Genomic DNA, 18,614 nt, shown 5'->3' with positions numbered 1-18,614 from the left:
TTCACATAGACGCAGGCAAGGGTGGAGTTCAGTTCTTCAGAGGATGATATTAACTGTTACCGTAACCTTTTATTGCCTCTATTCCAGCTGCAAGAGCAGATGAAGTTAGAACCGTTGCAAAAGCTGCAGAGCTTGAAAGAGAATGTTTCCAGAGGGAAACATCCGTGATGCCGAGTCAGGAACAGACCAAGTATTTCCTTTGCAAAATATACCATCCAGTCTTGTATCTAATAAATGTACCACACATACAACAACTAAGTTCCATAGTTCCAACTAGTTGTATTAGTTTCATTGTAGGCTATGTAGAGGAGCATGTAGTAGTGGACACTTACACTTCAGCCTGTTTTGTGTTCCACCCTCAGCCTGACTTTTCCTTCACTATCCCTTTTAGCCCGTCTTTGTCCTGTCCTAAATCCTTATCAGTTTGCATTCTGTTTTCCTTACATTCTACCTGTAAAAGCAAGCCTGTCTAGCTCTTAAGAAAAAGCTGTGCAGTGCTTCCATTTCACAGAGCTTATTGCATAAATGGTATTTGAAAAGCATAGACATTACATGAGGTTATATGATGGTGCACAGTGTTTGCCTTTTTCTGTCTTTGGACTGATTTTTGCATGAAGTTGTTTCAGCAGCGTGATCAGTTCTTAGACTGGAGCCTTACATTTGTAAAAAGAGCTGAAAATGCAGTAGTTTTGCAACAGCTGCATGGATAGACTGCCTTTCTGAAGTGATTCTAATTACATAGGTAGAAAAAACCTATTGTTTCATTGGTACAAGGAAAGTAACTGCACTTATGTAAGTGGCCATGCAAATGCAGTAATACCTGAGATCACTGGCACCGTTCTGCTGTGTGATGTGCTCAGCTTGCATTCTAAGTATTCCTTATGTGTTCAGCTTTATATAAACAGCAACTGGTTCAAAGAGGTGCTCTCTATGGCAAGTGACGTTAAAGCACACTGCCTTTGGAGGCAGAAAGTGCCCTGGCTTGATACTTAATTAGCGTGGAGCAAAGTGCTGCATAGTTTTGAGAAAAGACTGCAGAAAGTACTGGTTTCCCTGGAAGGACCAGAAAGCCTTGATTCATAGACAATAGTGTATTGTCAACGTGCTGCTGGTTCAGCAGCATCTCTCTGCACACAGTTGGCAAATATTTAAAGGCCACGTTGTGTGTAATTTGGTCAGCCTTTGAAAATTATTAACTTCTTTGTGTTAAAGGATGTACACAGCAATGCAAGATTTTATCTTGACAATCTCATGCTTTTGTCTTCTACCAGCAAGGATATATTTGTGGATTTTAGGGTTTTTTAGCCTCTCAAAGGGTAATATAGCAAATGCTTTGTAATCACTTCAGTACCGATGAGGTATGGGAAAGCATTTAATTTCCATGGCTTTGTAAAACTGGATTATACAGGAGCTGTGTCAGACAATATTTTGTTAGACCAGGGAATAACTGGAACTTTTCACATCAAGTTGTTTTAAAAGTATGTGTTTCTATTTAGCTTTAGTCTTTCAACATGTGGGGAAATCTGGGCAGAGGTAATACATGCTTTCTGGATTATCCAGCTAATTTGCACATAAGGCTGTGCAGAGTAACAGTTATTGACAGCCCTTCTCTCTGTAATCATTTTGTAATCTTTTTGCTAATTAGCTTCCTTCCTTTTTTTTTGTTACCACATGGTAGTTATTTACACTAATGGAAAAGTTGAATAGGCATTGTTAATACCTGATTGCAAACAAGGATGTTTGACTTGTAAATGGTAAATTCTTTAAAGTGTTTATAAACACAATTTATAAATTGATCTGATCCTCTCTAGTTTCTACAAGAAATGTGTGCTGTATGTATGACATGAACTCCCTCACACTGCTTTATGAAGTTGTCCACTAAGCCAACTAGAATGTATCAATAATCAGTTCATAAGGGAAAAACAATGTATTTGGGTGTGGAATCCAAATGTAGAAGTGTTTTATAATATCCAGAACATTATTCCCTACTGTACACGAAAACTCTGCATTTTTAGAGGTGACAACAAGATTTAAAAGCATGTTTATTAGAAATACTAAATCCATGTAATGATTACTTTGATAGTTTCAGCTATGAAAGAAGTGATATTTGAAATAATTAATGCTTTTATCTCCCTTTCTCTGTGTTCTAGGGTTAAAAGAAGCAAGCGACTGGATTACAGCCCTGACGTTCTGGAGCGCAAGTGATGTTAAAACAATTTGAGTGTATTGGAGGATGGCTACTTCTTAAAATGCAAAAGTTAAAGGAATCTATTGCTTATCAAAACCTACTGAATATCTGAGTTGTCTAGACATCCTGCATTTAACAGTGTCCTTAAATGTCCATGATTGAGATCTCATGCAACCGTTGTATATTTTGGAGACTATTCTCCAAAAGAGAACTGTGCATTTAAAAAGCAGAAATGACTGTGTTTTCTCTTGGAACTTATTAAAGTTGAGCACACTGAGAGATCATGACCAGCCTGAAGCGGTCCCAGACCGAAAGGACTGTTGCCACTGGGGTATCAGTCGGAACAGATGGCACCTCCAAAGTCCACTCGGATGATTTCTACATGAGGCGCTTCAGGTCACAGAATGGCAGCTTAGGATCTGCAGTCATGGCACCGGTTGGGCCTCCTCGCAATGAAAGTTCCCATCACATTACCTCTACTCCTGGAGTCCCTAAAATGGGAGTCAGGGCAAGGATTGCTGATTGGCCCCCAAGGAAGGAGAACATCAAAGAAACAAGCAGATCTAGTCAAGATATTGAAACATCAAGTTGCCTTGACAGCATGTCTTCTAAAAGCAGTCCTGGGAGTCAGGGAAGCTCTGTTAACCTGAATGCTGGTGATTCTGTCATGTTAAAGAGCATCCAGAGCACACTTAAAAGCAAGACCAGACAATCTGAGAATCTAGACTCCAGGTTTCTTACCCCTGATGGTTATCCCAGTTCCCCGAGGAAAGCCCTTCGCAGAATAAGACAGCGCAGCAACAGCGACATCACCATAAGTGAGCTTGATGTGGATAGCTTTGATGAATGTATTTCCCCCACTTTCAAATCTGGACCGTCCCTGCACAGGGAGTATGGCAGCACATCTTCCATAGATAAGCAGGGAACTTCGGGGGAAAGTTTTTTTGACTTACTGAAGGGCTATAAAGATGACAAGTCTGATCAGAGGAGCCCAGCCACAAGTAAGCTCAGTGAACTCCTGATTGCCAGCGGAAGCAAGGGTTCAGGATTCTCTCTAGATGTGATAGACGGACCTATTACTCAAAGGGAAAACCTGAGACTCTTTAAGGAAAGGGAGAAGCCACTCAAGAGACGCTCAAAATCAGAGACGGGAGATTCGTCCATCTTTCGTAAGCTGCGCAATGCCAAAGGTGAAGGGGAGCTTGGGAAGTCTTCAGATCTTGAAGACAACAGGTCAGAAGACAGCGTCAAGCCTTGGACTTGTCCAAAGTGTTTTGCTCATTATGATGTACAAAGTATTTTATTTGATTTAAATGAAGCTGCAATCAACAGACATAACGTTATTAAAAGAAGGAACACGACCACAGGTGCATCTGCTGCTGCTGTGGCATCACTTGTCTCGGGACCTTTGTCCCATTCTGCAAGTTTCAATTCTCCAATGGGCAGCACTGAAGACCTGAATTCAAAAGGAAGTCTCAATATGGACCAGGGGGATGATAAGAGCAATGAACTTGTGATGAGTTGTCCTTATTTTCGTAATGAGATTGGTGGGGAAGGGGAGAGGAAGATCAGCCTTTCCAAATCCAATTCAGGTTCCTTCAGTGGATGTGAAAGTGCCTCATTTGAGTCGACTCTGAGTTCTCATTGCACGAATGCTGGAGTAGCAGTTCTGGAAGTTCCCAAGGAGAATCTGATCCTGCATCTAGACAGAGTCAAAAGATACATCGTTGAACACGTAGACCTCGGTGCATATTATTACCGAAAATTCTTCTACCAGAAAGGTAGGTCAACTTGATTTCTTGTGTTTCATTAATGACTTTTTACTTAACAATGTCAAAGCTTAAATATGGTATATTTTACTGATCAGTATGTACTAACAGTCTTTCACAGTGCTAGGGGGGAAAAAGCATGTTGATTTTAGTATCGATGTGCACAAGAGTTAGCAATGTCTACAAATTGTAAATATCTTGACACACAGCTTTGATGTCCATGGGAGTGGGCAGGAGTTGGCATTTGAAAGATGAAAAAAGAAAATAAAAGCTTAAAATGTGAGAACTGTCTTCCCTCCGCGTCACGACTTGATGCTCTGAGGACTAAATGGGACGTGCAGCTTGCAAAGTTTGCATTTGCACTAACTTGTAGACATTTTTATATGTGGTTCATTTCAAAATGAAAGTATTTGGGATTTTTTTTGTTGTTGAGTTTGTCAATAGTATCATATAAATAACAATAAAAATCTGTCTTCGCTGCTGTTTTCATTCTAGCCATCATTCTAGAAACAAAACTAATTTGTCAGATTTAGCAGAAAGAAACTATCAGTGTATGCACATAACACTGTTCACACACACACAAGCTTGCAGTGACAACAAGGTGTCTGAGAAAACAGAGTACAATTCTCCTATCACATGATTCTTCTGAAACCAAGGTCTGTAATTTCCATTGGAGGTGTACAGGAAAAAATAATCTGATCAAAGCTTTTCGACATGTAAAAACAAGCAAAACCTAAACATTAACCAGAGACCCCTCCTTACCAAAATGATTGTGGCACAGTGGGATGCAGATCTCACTGCCTGTTCTTCCTAATCCTGAACAATTATCAAAAAGGAGGGCAGACAGGAGTCTGTTAAAGTTTAAAAGAGTTCTGTCTGCAGGATTGTGTGCCTTGATATGCTCTCTCCTGGTGGACAGAATTGGTCTAATGACTGCCTCATCAGATATACCCAAACCCCACACTTCTACAAAGACCAAACACATTTTCTTGACCACTCAACGTATCATCTTTCCTCAGCCAAACTTCAGATTAATCTGGAAGAGACCAGATACTGATAAAACTTAAAGCAGCATAAAAGAAAAATCAAGGAGGTTAGTTGTAACTGAAAGCTTTTATAATGTGAAGCAAGTAATGATGCAGTAACTTCCTTGTTTGGAGAGTAAGTTAGATCTTTAGGATACTAGGAAGAGAGTAGACAGTGATCTAAGACACTTTCATTGGGATCAAGTCAAGTCAGCAGGCCTTGGATAATTTTATAGTCTTAAAAGTATGAAGCACAGGGTTCTCAGTCAGCAACAGTAACTGCTGAAGATCTCAAACCTGGAAGATTTCACAGAATTTGAGAACTACTGAAGTAATCCTAGAGCTTGCAAAGAATAAAAAGTGATGACACAGAGAATTGTAATCCTTTAGTTAATTTTCATTCCAAGTTGAAATAACAAAGCAGGTAATTTGGGACTGTATCAACAAAGAACTGACCATTAAAAATCATTGATTCCAGTCCGTACTTAATGAAAAGTAGATCTAATCACACAAAACCCCCAGACTGTTAAACTTCTGTGTCTTAGACAAAAAAGATTGCATTGGTATAGTGTATTTTCTTTCCTCCAGGATAATTTATTGAGGTGTTGATTGTGACTTGACTGAAATATTTATTTATATGGAAATGATAGCTCATTCTTTACAGGCATTGTTACTTGGATGATAGACGCATCTCAAGTTTTAGCAGTGTGAGAGGGGAGATATTACTGGAGTTGGACTGTTACTAATTTCATCCACATTAAAGTATCCTAATCTAGTTAGTGTAAAATATTTACATGTGACTCTTGTATAAGTTAATCAACGAAAGCAAATGGACGAGCATTTATATGTAAAGGAAATATTAAGATATAATCAAGGTGATATTTGACCCTTTACAGAACAATGATGAAACTATTGATAAATAATGTTCTTGCTTGGTATCCAGACAATGTGGAGTTCAGTGGAGATTAAACAAATGGTACAGATAATGGAAAAATAAGGGTAGTTCCCTTAATTCAATATGGTAGGCCCACACAGAACTGACATGAATATGCTTATACTTACCAGAGATGAATGCTACTCTTCAGTTGCAAAAGATGTATTTACAAGGTTACTACTTAAAGGTGTATTTCAAAAGGTGTGTTTGATAGGGAAACTTGCAATTAGACATCTTAAGTCTAGGCATTTGTAAGCACTAAGATATGTGACTGTGCTAGTGCTAAAAAAAAAGCAGGGGAAGGGGAAGCCATCCCAAGAACAAATGTGTGAAATTTGATCTTGAATAAAAAGCTTTGAACAAAAAGGATAACTGTAGATGGGAAAACGTAAAGGAAGTTGTTCCCTGTTTGGATTTTACATGGCAGTCATAGTTGTTTGTTTGACATTTTCCCTTCTCTTAACTTCAGTGCCTGAGAAGACAATTTCTGACTTAAGATAACAAGGTCTCATCTGGTACCTCTGTTTCTTAATGATAAGAGTCCCTTCTTTTAAGATGCCTTTTTGGTGGAGGGGTTTGCAGGGCATATAGATGTAGTAAGTAACAGGACAGAGTAAGACTGGCTTCAGTTTGGTATTGGCATGCTTTCTCACACATATATATGCTTTTAGCTCTTGCTGCTTCGTTGTGTCCAAGGGTTAATCTTGATTCTCTGGAGTGAAATTGGAACACTGGCTGGAGTGTACAAATGAGACAACAACAATGAAAATGTTTCTGTGTCCTCACCTTTCCTTGCTATGTTTTATTTGATAAGCCTTGGTCATATTGTTCCCGTCAGTTGCACTTCTCTGAACCTTTTCCAGTTGAGATCAGGGCACAGTATTTATGACACAAGCAAACCACAGACTTAAATAGTGTAAAGTTTTCTGTTTTCTACTTAAATTGTGATGAGACATTTGGAATTTATCATTGAGACTTGAATTTCTTTCCATACATGGGTAAAAGCTTTGCATAGGTATTCTGCATCAGGTCATAAAGGTTTGTACATTTAGGTAACAGTTTAATTACTAGCAATGAAGTGTTTTTCAAGGAGAGACATGCTTATCTATAGCTTAATATTAGACAGTTATTTAATATCAATAAAAGAACCATAGGGATGGAAAAAATTGTTCCCATCAGCTTAAGTGCTGCTTAGAAAAGAGGAGCCATCTATTCTGTCTGTCCCCCCAGTTGTGTCTGGGAATTACGGTTCTCACGGAAAGAGCCAAGAGCATCCATGTAGCTTCAGTCACCATCAGGCAGTAGTCACTGACATCGTGGACAAATTCCAGTTACTAGTTTAGAATGATGGACTTGGTTGAGAAGTGAATAGTTTCCTGAGATGATAACGAATGAGCTGTTGGTCAGCTTTCCTTTAGCTGTTGGCAGCCAGTAAAAAACCTCTGTGCTTTAAATTGATGCAGATTCTCTCTCCAAATCTGGTGTGTGGCTAGACTTACAGAAAATGTACAGTTAACATCTGGTCATGAGCAACAGTCTGAAGACATTATAGGACTGAACTCTCAAACAGCTGCCCTCTATGTTTCCAGCTCTTCTAGGCAGAGCTTTACAGTGCTAGAAATGCTCTGGTAGGATTAGTTGATGCAGAGTTTGATTGTGAAGTGGAATGTTTGAAGTTTGTACTTCTAGTCTGATTAATCAAAATACATCAATTGACTGTTATATATCAAAGTATATTTGATCAACAACACAAAAGAACCTCCTTGCTCAAAACCAAGTGCATTTACTTGGATTTCCTTTGCAAAGGTAACTGGTAAATATCTGCCAGGAAAATGAGTATTTTCATTTAGGTTCTTTGACTGGAAGTGTCTTTTGAATTACATTATAAACATTTCACTCTTTTTTAAAGTATGTATAATCTGTTTTAATGACCGGGTACAAGCAATTAATCATTTCCTTTTTTGTCATGGATTCATAAATTAATTTGTGGCTGTTGCTAGTTGTCTCCTGAATGTCTTTTCAATATTTTTTCAACAGTAGTTTAAAGGAAGCGACGTGAAGCTTGAAGTGTTGCTTTGTGAGGTTGTATGTGGGGCGGAGGAAGAAGCTGTCTCTGTGCTATTAATGTTTGGCATAAAAGTATTGAATTATAGTTGTGAACTAGCCCTTGTTTTTACAATAAGACTCCTAATTAACTGCCTTCAGATTGGATGTGGAACACTGTGCACTGAAAGTTCTGCTACTGCTTTTCCTGCTGCAGGAAAGGGGAAATGCTTGGATGCAAGGAAATTCAGGATGCAGTGGACAATTAGGTGGAGATGGAAGAAACACTTCCTCAGGGAAAAGTGGTCAGATGTGGGGGTATATACTGTAGCTCACAGAATGAATACAGAGTCAGGGTAGGAGAAAGAGAATACAGATGAAGAATGACTGACCCTGTGGTAAATGTGAATAGAGGGGAGGGCAATGTGAATAGAAGAGAGAACTGAGGAGTTGCAACTGCCCAGTGCAGAGTGAAGGATAAAAGACATTTCCTATTAGCAGAGAAGTACAGAATTCCCCACTTGTTCATGCATTTCTCCAAATCAATAAGAACTAACTAAAAAGCTCAATCAAGTGATACAGAACTGTGTATTTTCATGCAGCTTCAAGCATTCCTCTTACCAGCCTTCCCAACTGTGTTGCCTTCCCAACTGTGTTGCCTTCCCAACTGTGTTGCCTTCCCAACTGTGTTGCCTTCCCAACTGTGTTGCCTTCCCAACTGTGTTGCCTTCCCAACTGTGTTGCCTTCCCAACTGTGTTGCCTTCCCAACTGTGTTGCCTTCCCAACTGTGTTGCCTTCCCAACTGTGTTGCCTTCCCAACTGTGTTGCCTTCCCAACTGTGTTGCCTTCCCAACTGTGTTGCCTTCCCAACTGTGTTGCCTTCCCAACTGTGTTGCCTTCCCAACTGTGTTGCCTTCCCAACTGTGTTGCCTTCCCAACTGTGTTGCCTTCCCAACTGTGTTGCCTTCCCAACTGTGTTGCCTTCCCAACTGTGTTGCCTTCCCAACTGTGTTGCCTTCCCAACTGTGTTGCCTTCCCAACTGTGTTGCCTTCCCAACTGTGTTGCCTTCCCTGAAAATAAAGCAAGTTGCATAGTGGAGGAAGACAAAATTGAGGTGCTAGTAAGATGATTTGGGTTTTTAAACAACAGAAGATCTCTCTTGCATTTATAGGGCTGCTATCAGTGAAGCAGTATAAAGACTTAATTAGGCTTATGTGGATGGACTAATTTATTCATAATTTCCCCACTCATGACTAATTCAGTCACCTAAAACTTACACCAATATTTACAGGATATTCCACAAGATATTCTGAATCTTAATTACCTCTGTGCAGAGTATTGGCTTTTGATGACTTGCAGAGGGGTTTGGCGGAAAGCAAACTTCATAATGCTGCAAGTGTGTTCCTTTTATGTCTCTCCTGCTCCAAAATCTTAAATGGAAAACACTGAGCAAAGAGTAGATACTGGGGCACAGAACAGAGCCCCCAAGGAGTGTAAGGGGATAGACAGCTGTGTGAAGACAAAGGTGTCATTCTAGGGCCCAAGGAAGTTCATAAGGAGAGAGCACATGTAGTGTGTTGGAGGAAAGTACAGCAAGAGCCAGGAAGTAACATTTTAAGAAGAAATAGAATAAAATATGAGGCACTCCAATTTTTAACACTGCAAGTGATTAGTCATTGGTAAAACGACTGCCATTCACTTTGAATGGAGTGTATCTCAGTGTCTGGTTTTAGTCTATTTGAAGATACAGTACTTGAAGGGGATATTAAAGTATTTTACACTTTAGGAGAATAGCTCCTATTAGTCTGTTCTTCAAGTTGCTGTTTTACAGTTGTGGCTCTGTTAAGAATAGCAGGTAATTTGTATGTTCAGGCAGTGTGGTTACATTCCCTTTCAGGGCAGTTACATCATCCCTTTTTCATTCCACTGAATTTCACATCTCTTGGTTGAATTGTTGAGTTTTCAGGTAGCTGTAACATTCTGGCTTTGTGCATATCTAAATTCATTTATGCAGATACATGGATAGTGATGACATAGGACTTACTGTAGAGTGCAAGGCTTGTGTTTTTTGTCAGTTTCTCTTAAATTTTCCATTCCAGTATTCCATGTTTCAATCCAATTTGTGTCACATGAGGTACGTGCGACTTTGTTCATGTGTTGCTGCATTCACAGTGATGTGCCTGTCCTCAGTCAACATAATTCGTAATGCTCAGAAGGCTCAACAGAAAAAGCCTTCACCACCAGTCTCTCCAGTGGTTCAGCTTTCATTTTTGTAAATGCACTTTTCTGATATGTTTTTGTCATTTCAAACTTAGTTTTTTGTTTCACTACACAAATGGCAAAGCTATCTCAAATAATCTACTGCTCAGCTATTGAGCAGTTCCTTCAGCCCAATCTTCTCCTCTGTGCCAGCTTCCCAAATAAACTTGTTTCAGACTCCACTCTTATCACTCTAAATTTACTCTTCACTTCACTGTGAGGAATTTGTGGCTGTCAGTGAAGCTAGTCACTGTATTCCATTTTTCTGTACTACTATGCTTTGCTTTATTTCTTTTTACTATGAACAGCTCTAACTTCTTTTTCAGCTTCATCAGATTTTCCCAGGTTTTTAATGGAATAACTGTTAGACTGGTTTTTTGCCTTTTCCATGCAAAAATAAAGGAGTTACCTTTTTTGCTAAGTACAATTGTTTGCTACTTTGGTTTTAACACAGGGTTGTGCTTATTTATCTCAATGTAAATGAACCACATTTCCATAGATGAGCCCATTTGAGATGTGTATCCTGGTTTAGGCCTTTTTAAGCAGAGATGCAAAGTTAAATGTTGTATAAATGGAGCTCATGAGAAAACTGAAGTGTGAGACTGAAATGCTGGTACCATTGCAGACATGCTCTCATTGATTTCCTTGGAGCTGGCAATTTAATTCAAATATGTGGGTTTTTTTTTTTTTAATGCAAGAACACTGGAACTATTTTGGGGCAGATGAGAACCTGGGTCCAGTAGCTGTGAGTATAAGAAGAGAGAAACCAGAGGAAATCAAAGAAAATGGACCTCAATACAACTACCGGATCATATTCAGAACCAGTGAGGTAAGTGGTTCAGAAAGGAGAGTAAAGAAGCTGGAAGTGAGCAGGCAAAAACCCAGGTGGTATGTGTGGGGTTTGTGTGCTTTTCAGCACTGATAAGAGATTCCTGTCTCCTCTATGTACATTTAATGCAGGGGTCTCCTCACAGAGTTATGCCATGTGTTTGTATTGCTTAGACGAGGGGAAAGCACGTTGGTGAGTTACTCCATAGCATCCAATACAGAGGAATCTGTGGAGGTTGTTTTGATTAAACCTTGAGAAACTTGCAGGAGCTGTATTAGCTTGAAGCAAGTGAAGAGGAGGGAAATGACTTCCTCCACTTCTATATGTGACAGGGGGTAGACCTCCTGAGAAGTGTACTTTTATATTTGATGGAAATAGTACTGCTACTCTCTTCCAAGCACAAGTTTCCTGTAAAACAGCACTCTCTTGAACCATGTGAAGTATTCTGACAACTGTTAGCTATCAGTGAGTGACACTTGTGTGTCAGTGTTCATTTCACACAACAGAAGTTATTTAATGGCCTCAATCAAGAATTGGAAAAACAGTATGTTTTGCTCCACTGCTGTTGTAAATCAACCTTAATTCAGTATATAATCTGGGTTTTTTGTGTGTGCTTAGCTTATGACATTAAGAGGCTCTGTACTGGAAGATGCTATTCCTTCAACTGCAAAGCACTGCACAGCCAGGGGACTTCCCCTAAAAGAAGTGCTGGAGTATGTGGTTCCTGAACTGAATATCCATTGCCTAAGGCTGGCCTTCAACACTCCAAAAGTCACAGAACAGCTGATGAAGCTGGATGAGCAAGGGGTAAGTGCAAAGTTATAGAACAAGACCAATTGTTTTAAACTGTCAGACAACTACCATGAGCTGCAAAATTACCTTTTAGCTTCAAGTGATTCGAGTCAGTCTGTTGAAATGCCTTATTTAACTAAAGCTTGTCATCTGTAGGTTTAGTATGCTTTCTTATCTCTTACCTCTCTAAGAATTACTGATATTTTATGGCTACCATTCTGTGATATTACTGAGCAGAGAAATTATCTTTTCATGAACATGTAAGGTTCTGTTCCTTAGAGCTGTAAGAGCTTATTGCTGTAGATACAAAACCAAGTATCTTTGTACCACGTGGTACAAAGGCTTTGTACCACCACTTCAGGCTTTATTTTTGCTCAGTTATCCAGTTACAAGTTCCTTTGGTAGCTCTCTGAGCCAGTCTTCAATACTGTGGAGTAATAGCTCAGTAATGTTAGCAAACTGTTTATCTTGCTATTCATTACCTCTATCATGTTACTGAAGTGTGTTCTCAGTACTGCATGGCCAAGTTCAGATCCCTGCCTTACTCTACTGAGCATTTTCTTCAGTTCCTTTTTGTCTTTTAGTGTTATGGCTAAGTTAGGTCCCTTTTCCATACCCTGGCTATTGTAAGACCTGGGTTTTTAAGGCTTTTTTGAAGAAATAGCTTGTTAAATGTTGGAAATGCCAAGATGTTGTGTATCAGCTGTATCTCCTTCATGTGCTGATTGTCTCTTGCAGACAGCCGTGAGCCAGTGAGCATGAGGTTGAGGGGAGGTGGATTTACAGTGTACCCTTGCCAAAAGGACAGAATCTTTAGGCTTCTCAGTAGAACTATTTTCTTTCATATGATGAAATCCTAATAAGTTGGAAGCCTGAATGTTTTCCTTAGACAATTAGAGCAGTGATTCCGAATATGCACATACTCAGTGTTTATGATTTGTTACCTGAGCCTAAACCTAATCTGCCCTGCACCCAGGATCAAAGAACTTTCAATATCTTCCCCAAACTTTCACTTCAGCAATGGAGAAAATGGAGTTTAATTCAACATGCTTTGTAGGTGAACCTTTGCATTCACGGAGCAATACCTCCCAGATACACAGCTATCAAAAACCTGCAATCTCAATAGTATCAATGGGAAAATTTTGATAAAGAAAAAAGTCTGGCAGAGAACTCTGTTGAAAACAACTAATTCTGAAATTACTTCTGGTAAATAGGTAATTTGAAAAGTTACTTAGAATGATTTGCTTCACCAGTCAGTTATCTCTCAAAAAGTATGAGAGGAAATTATCCTTCTTTCATACCCTATATGTCATTAAGCTCCCACATATGGTACAGAGAATGGCTTCCAGTTATTACTTAAACTTTTGGAAATCATTAAGGACAAGTGATAGTTAAAATAGTATTATCTACATCAAAGTGTTTTGTCATTTTGTGGTAATGAAACAGTTTGACACTTCTAACAGGAAAAGATAAGCACGCTCTGTACTAATTAGAAGCTGCATTTTTTATCAATTCCTTGCTAACAGAAGAATTTGGGTAACAGCTGCTCGACTAATTAGGTACACAGAATGTTTATCACTTCTTGCAGAGTGTCACACTGATTCATTACAGCACAAGCAGGTGCCCCTTTGATATAGCAAATAAGATGTTCTGTAAGTTTAAGAGTTAAGACTAGAAAGTGACCTTAGCCATTAAATTTCACCCCGTAACCCCTTCCCAGAGCCAGACTCACGTGCACCAGTTTTGATTAAGATTAGCTACTTTTTTGTTTGAGGGAGGTTTGAAAGCAGTTGGTTGTTTTCATATCAGACTTGTAATATCCTTCTCTGTTATATAAGAGTCATTTTGGTGTGAGATTCTATCCAGGAGAGGGGTTTTGTATGCAGTGATCAAATCATCTGTTGGTCTTGTTTATGAGAAATGAAGCAGATTGCACTTTTCAAGTCTTTCAGTGCAACATATTCTCTCTGAATTTCTGATCACTTTTATGACTGAGCTTCATCTCTTCTGCCCCTTCAATATCTGCATATGACATCCAGTGTCAGAATGGGAATGTAATTCTTGTCCCAGTTTTGTGCTGGTGATATATGTCAAGTTGCATGTTACTTATTTCCCCTTAGATCACCAGAGTGGTGGTGGCCACTGCTGTTCTGTGCACATGGCCCACATAGCTTGTCACCTAGCTGTTCTTTTATTGACTTTATTGAAGTGTATTCATTTGAATCTTTCTGTGTTAAAAAGCAATCCAATTACTCTGTACCACTGCACCAGCTTCTTGGGTAATTACCATCTACTAATCCTTGCCTTGAATGCAGAACTTCATGGTGACTTATTTCAGGTACACTTCCAAACATGATTTAAAAATCTGAATATCAGGACAGTTCCTGATTTATTCCACTAGAAGTTTATGACAGTTCTTCATTCACAGAAATCCTGTGAAATGTCAGTTTCAATATAACTCCATATTTATAATATGAACTTGCTGACGAGTTAAATCCAAGATACTTTTCCTGCTGCCTTTCGCTGGGTGCTAGACAGATACTCAAAGTGCCCTTTTCCCACATACATAAATATGTAAGTACTTTTAGATTATGTAAAATAAGCTGCTACTGTAGGAGTTTTACCACAACAGAATTCATCCTTCCAGCTCCTTTTTTAGCTTTTGCTTGCAGTTAATACATTTCTAAGGATCCTAGGTTTATGAGGTGTGGTAATGGGTACTGCCTTTCTTCCCCCAAAGCTGCTTTTTTGGATTCAGAAATAGCAGCTTGTGTTGCTCTTACAAAACTTGTTTTTTGAAGTTCAGAAATGCTGAGAACACAGCTGGAAGCCGTATCCTGCTTTCTGCATAGTCCTTATTTAGTTTCTTAGGCTGACATTTGCAAAGCCATAAAGGACAGTTGTTTGTTTGCTGGTGGATGCTGTGGATCTCAGTTGTGTTTATGCCCTTGAAAAGACTTCCCTCACCTGAAACTGAAGCTTATGTAGTGTAGGTGTGCTTGGTGGGAATGGTTTTCTTTGTCCTAACTTGTTTCATTACTGGGAACTATTGCAGTTAGCACTGCATGCAGGTAGGTCCTTGTGCCCCCATGAAACATTTGCATCCATCATATTTAATGGACAGAGAGAGTATCTGAGCAGCAAGCTTTGCCTGAGCAGTCCAAGACAGAACCTACTACTGATGATACAGAAAATGATGGCAGTTGTTCTGTCAGGAGCAGCAGCAATACCACCTCTTGCCATCCTTTCTCTCTCCCCTAGTCTTTCCTCTGTTCCTGCACATCAGCTGTAGCTGGTCCAAGTAATCCAGGACCACACAGCCCTGTTGGTGAAGGCCCTGAATTTGGCTGCTGTGAGGCAATGAGCTTGCAGTGACTGGCATTGTGTGGTTCGTGTGCTAAACAGATTATGTCCCCCCAAACCTCATCTGAGTCCCATGATTCCTGAGAGAATGTAAAGCTTGAATCAAACAGTCATCAGGCAGAATGCTTTACACAATAAAGCCTGTGTCATCCATCTGTATCTGGGTTGTTTTGAGCACTGTGTACACTGACGGGTTTGTGTCTGTCTTTTTAGTGAATGGGGAGTTGAAATAAATAATCATCACAAGTTGTAACATTTATTTGCATGTGCTCAGGATTTGTTTTACAAATAAAGGCTTTTCCTTAATACTTTGCTACCCAGAATAGCAGTTTTCATTCTTGAAATGAATGTTTTTCACTGGATTTCTAGTCCTGAAAGAATGTATTTCCTCTATAGCTACCCAGAAAACATTTCATCTAGTGAACAATGGGAGAAAAGGAAGTGGAAACATTACTTCAAGGCACAAAATTGAAGGGGAGAGGGATTTCCCCTTTCACTTGCAATTTTGGAAGTTGGCCTGTGAATGTGTCTTTCATAAGAAATAGATTGAGATGAGGACAGACTGGGAGAGTTGGGGTTGTTTAGCCTAGAGGAGGCAAGACTCCAGGGACACTTGTGGCAGCCTTCCAGTACTTAAAGGGCACCTACAGGAAACATGGGGAAGGTCACTTCATGAGGGAGTGTAGTGATAGGATTATGATTTTAAACTAAGAATAGGTTTAGATGAGATATTGGGAAGGAATTCTTTACTGTAAGAATGGTGAGGCACTGGAACAGGTTGCCCAGAGAGGCTGTAGATGCCCCATCCCTGGAAGTGTTCAAGGCCAGGTTGGATGAGGCTTGGAGCAACCTGGTCTAGTGGAAGGTGTCCCTGCCTGTGGCAGGGGAGTTGGACTAGGTGATTTTTTAACTAGATGATCTTTTAAGTTCCCTTTCAACTCAGACCATTCTGATTACGTGCTGTACTCCTTTGTTATCATAAAAGATTCGATTGTATTTGAAGATACAAGTCAGTCATTGTGTCATATGATAAAAGAAGAGACATTCTGGAAGGGAAAGAAAGTAACAGTCTGGAACTGTGACTCATTACATATGCTTAACTTCTTCAACAGGAGTAATCAAGCCAGGCTGATCTTTACTCTTCTTTTTTTTCTCTCCTTGTTTTCCTACTGCTGAAACTTTATTCCTGTCACTGTTCGTCCTTGGTAGTAAAATAAGAATACAGTGAAGTGGCAATTTTCAGAACTTCTCACTTTTAAAACTCAATTTTAATCAGAGACAGAGCAAGACCTCTTCTGTGGGCTTTTAAATTATCTCACCTTAAACATAATAAGTGAAAATTAATGGATTTCAGTTTGATGATGTGTGTCCATATTATCCCAGCAAGTTCCAAAGCCTTTGGTGTCCTGACTTGCGGTACAAGCTTTGAGAGCAAATTACAGTATATTCAGATGACCCTGTGTTCAGTGCCCTTGCAAATAACTGTTTTCATTTCCCACTAACCTATAGCCCAAACTTGTAAATCTCATACCAGCTTTGATAGACTTGCTCGTGATTTTGCTCTCAGATCTGCTTGGTATTTATTTAAAATGGAGCCTCTACAGAAATTCCTGTGTGGGAGGAGAGATTATTTGCACTGCAATAAGTATGCAGTTTTACTAGATGAATTACATGCATAAACTCTGAGGCTCTCCTTTGCATGCTGCCAGAGTTTCTGCCTCTTCAACTGGTTTTGGAGATGGCAGTAAATGGCTGTGGGTGCTGCTTGCTTCTTCTGTAACTTCTGTTTCTATAGTCCAGACAGAGGGGGCACAAAGATGATCTTTTCTCTGTGTGTGTCATTTTGGAGTTGGTGGGTACAGTTTGCTTTGAAGAATCACAAGTAAAGTTTCAGCTGTATTAGGAACATGCAACACTAAATCTGAGGGAAAAAAATGAACTAAAAAGCACAGCTATGTTTGGAGGTCCATGCCAGTAAATAGCACCTTTAGAGCATTAGCAGCATTCTCAGTTCAGCTATTTTCTTTGTTACTGCATTTTGAAGTCAGAGAAAGCCAACTGAATGCCATGGACTCCTTCAACACTGCTGACAAGTGAATGCACTGATAGGTGAATAATTTTTATCTTCTCTTTGAAGTGAGGGTGTGTTAATTTTGTCACTTCTTATAGAAATGAGCACATTCTGTGCCATACCCTTCCCCAGGGAAGTTTTAGCAAAGGATAGTAACCATGGTACCAGCTTGAGAGTCAAAGCTCTTGGTGTGACTCAAACAGCACTTTCCACTCGTTCCAGTCTAAGACATTCACCATTTGCAAGCTGCAGTATGTTGTCCTTCTGAACATAAGGAACATTAATGTTTCTGTCACTTCAGAAAGCATTTGACATCTTTGGTTGCAATGTGCTGTCAAGGCAGTCCTGGTGGAGAACAATGCAAGTATTTGGAACTAGATGAACATCAGAAATGAGACTGATAATTAGGGGTTTTTTCTGTGTGAATTATGGGTTTATTAAAAGATGTGAGTTCAGTAAATAAAGTGTTGCATGTCTTGGTACACATGTAAGATTTTAACCTTCTTCCCTTTGCAGTTAAGTTACCAGCTTAAGGTGGGAATCATGTACTGCAAAGCTGGGCAAAGCACAGAAGAGGAGATGTACAATAATGAGTCAGCAGGTCCAGCCTTTGAGGAGTTTCTTCAGCTCTTGGGAGAACGAGTTCGACTCAAGGGATTTGAGAAGTATCGTGCTCAGCTGGATACAAAGAGTAAGGCTTTTTCCTGTGTTTTTTTCCATTCAGTGAACAAAGTGCATCATGTGCTTGCTAACTGCCTTTTTATAGAGCTCTTAAACATAACCACTTTGCTCCAGGAAGACAGTTGCTCAGTATTAGAAGTGAAAGCAGAGCGAGTGGGTAATTTGACCCACACCCATATGGTCTTTCCACTCTGATAATTACTGGATTTTTTGGTACTAATTTGGTGTGAGATTATCACTAAAGCTGCAACAAGAAACCAGTAACTATGGAACCATTATTGGCATTGACAATCCATCATCAATCAGTGTGTTATCTAAAAATCAATACAGTTCATATGTCACCATTCTTTCAGTGATACACTACTAGACTATCACCAGAAAGTTTTGAGACCCCATCTATGTAACTTCACCTTGACCGGTTATTTCCTTTCTGTTGTGTCTGTTTCATGCAGTAGTTCTTCTAGGCCCTTCTGTCTTACTCCTACTGTCAAATGTATTCCACAGTCTGTTTTTTCTTTTGAGTTATGGAAATGAATCTGCATTTGGCAATTGTTATCAGCTTTGACTATAAAATGCAGTGGAAAAATGATTTGGGGTGACAGCATCTATAAAAGAAACTCCTGGCTTGTGAAATACCTGTTTATCAGCTGGCACATGG

At 39.5% G+C, this 18,614-nt stretch overlaps 1 protein-coding gene across 7 annotated transcripts in view; it reads left to right on the top strand.

The window, feature by feature from the left end:
• SIPA1L1 (signal induced proliferation associated 1 like 1) overlaps window positions 1-18,614 on the top strand; it is a 195,462-nt gene that overhangs the window by 120,844 nt on the left and 56,004 nt on the right. For all 7 annotated transcript variants that reach the window (XM_061997556.1, XM_061997560.1, XM_061997554.1 and 4 more), the window contains 4 exons: window positions 2,151-3,969; window positions 10,919-11,049; window positions 11,668-11,856; window positions 17,792-17,966. In XM_061997556.1, the coding sequence (XP_061853540.1) occupies window positions 2,472-3,969; window positions 10,919-11,049; window positions 11,668-11,856; window positions 17,792-17,966 (1,993 nt within the window). In that variant the 5' untranslated portion in view covers window positions 2,151-2,471. The remainder of the gene's footprint in view (window positions 1-2,150; window positions 3,970-10,918; window positions 11,050-11,667; window positions 11,857-17,791; window positions 17,967-18,614) is intronic.

Source organism: Colius striatus, chromosome 6 (assembly GCF_028858725.1).
Source record: "Colius striatus isolate bColStr4 chromosome 6, bColStr4.1.hap1, whole genome shotgun sequence".
Lineage (NCBI taxonomy): Eukaryota > Metazoa > Chordata > Aves > Coliiformes > Coliidae > Colius > Colius striatus.
This window is presented reverse-complemented; position numbering and strand designations above follow the sequence as displayed.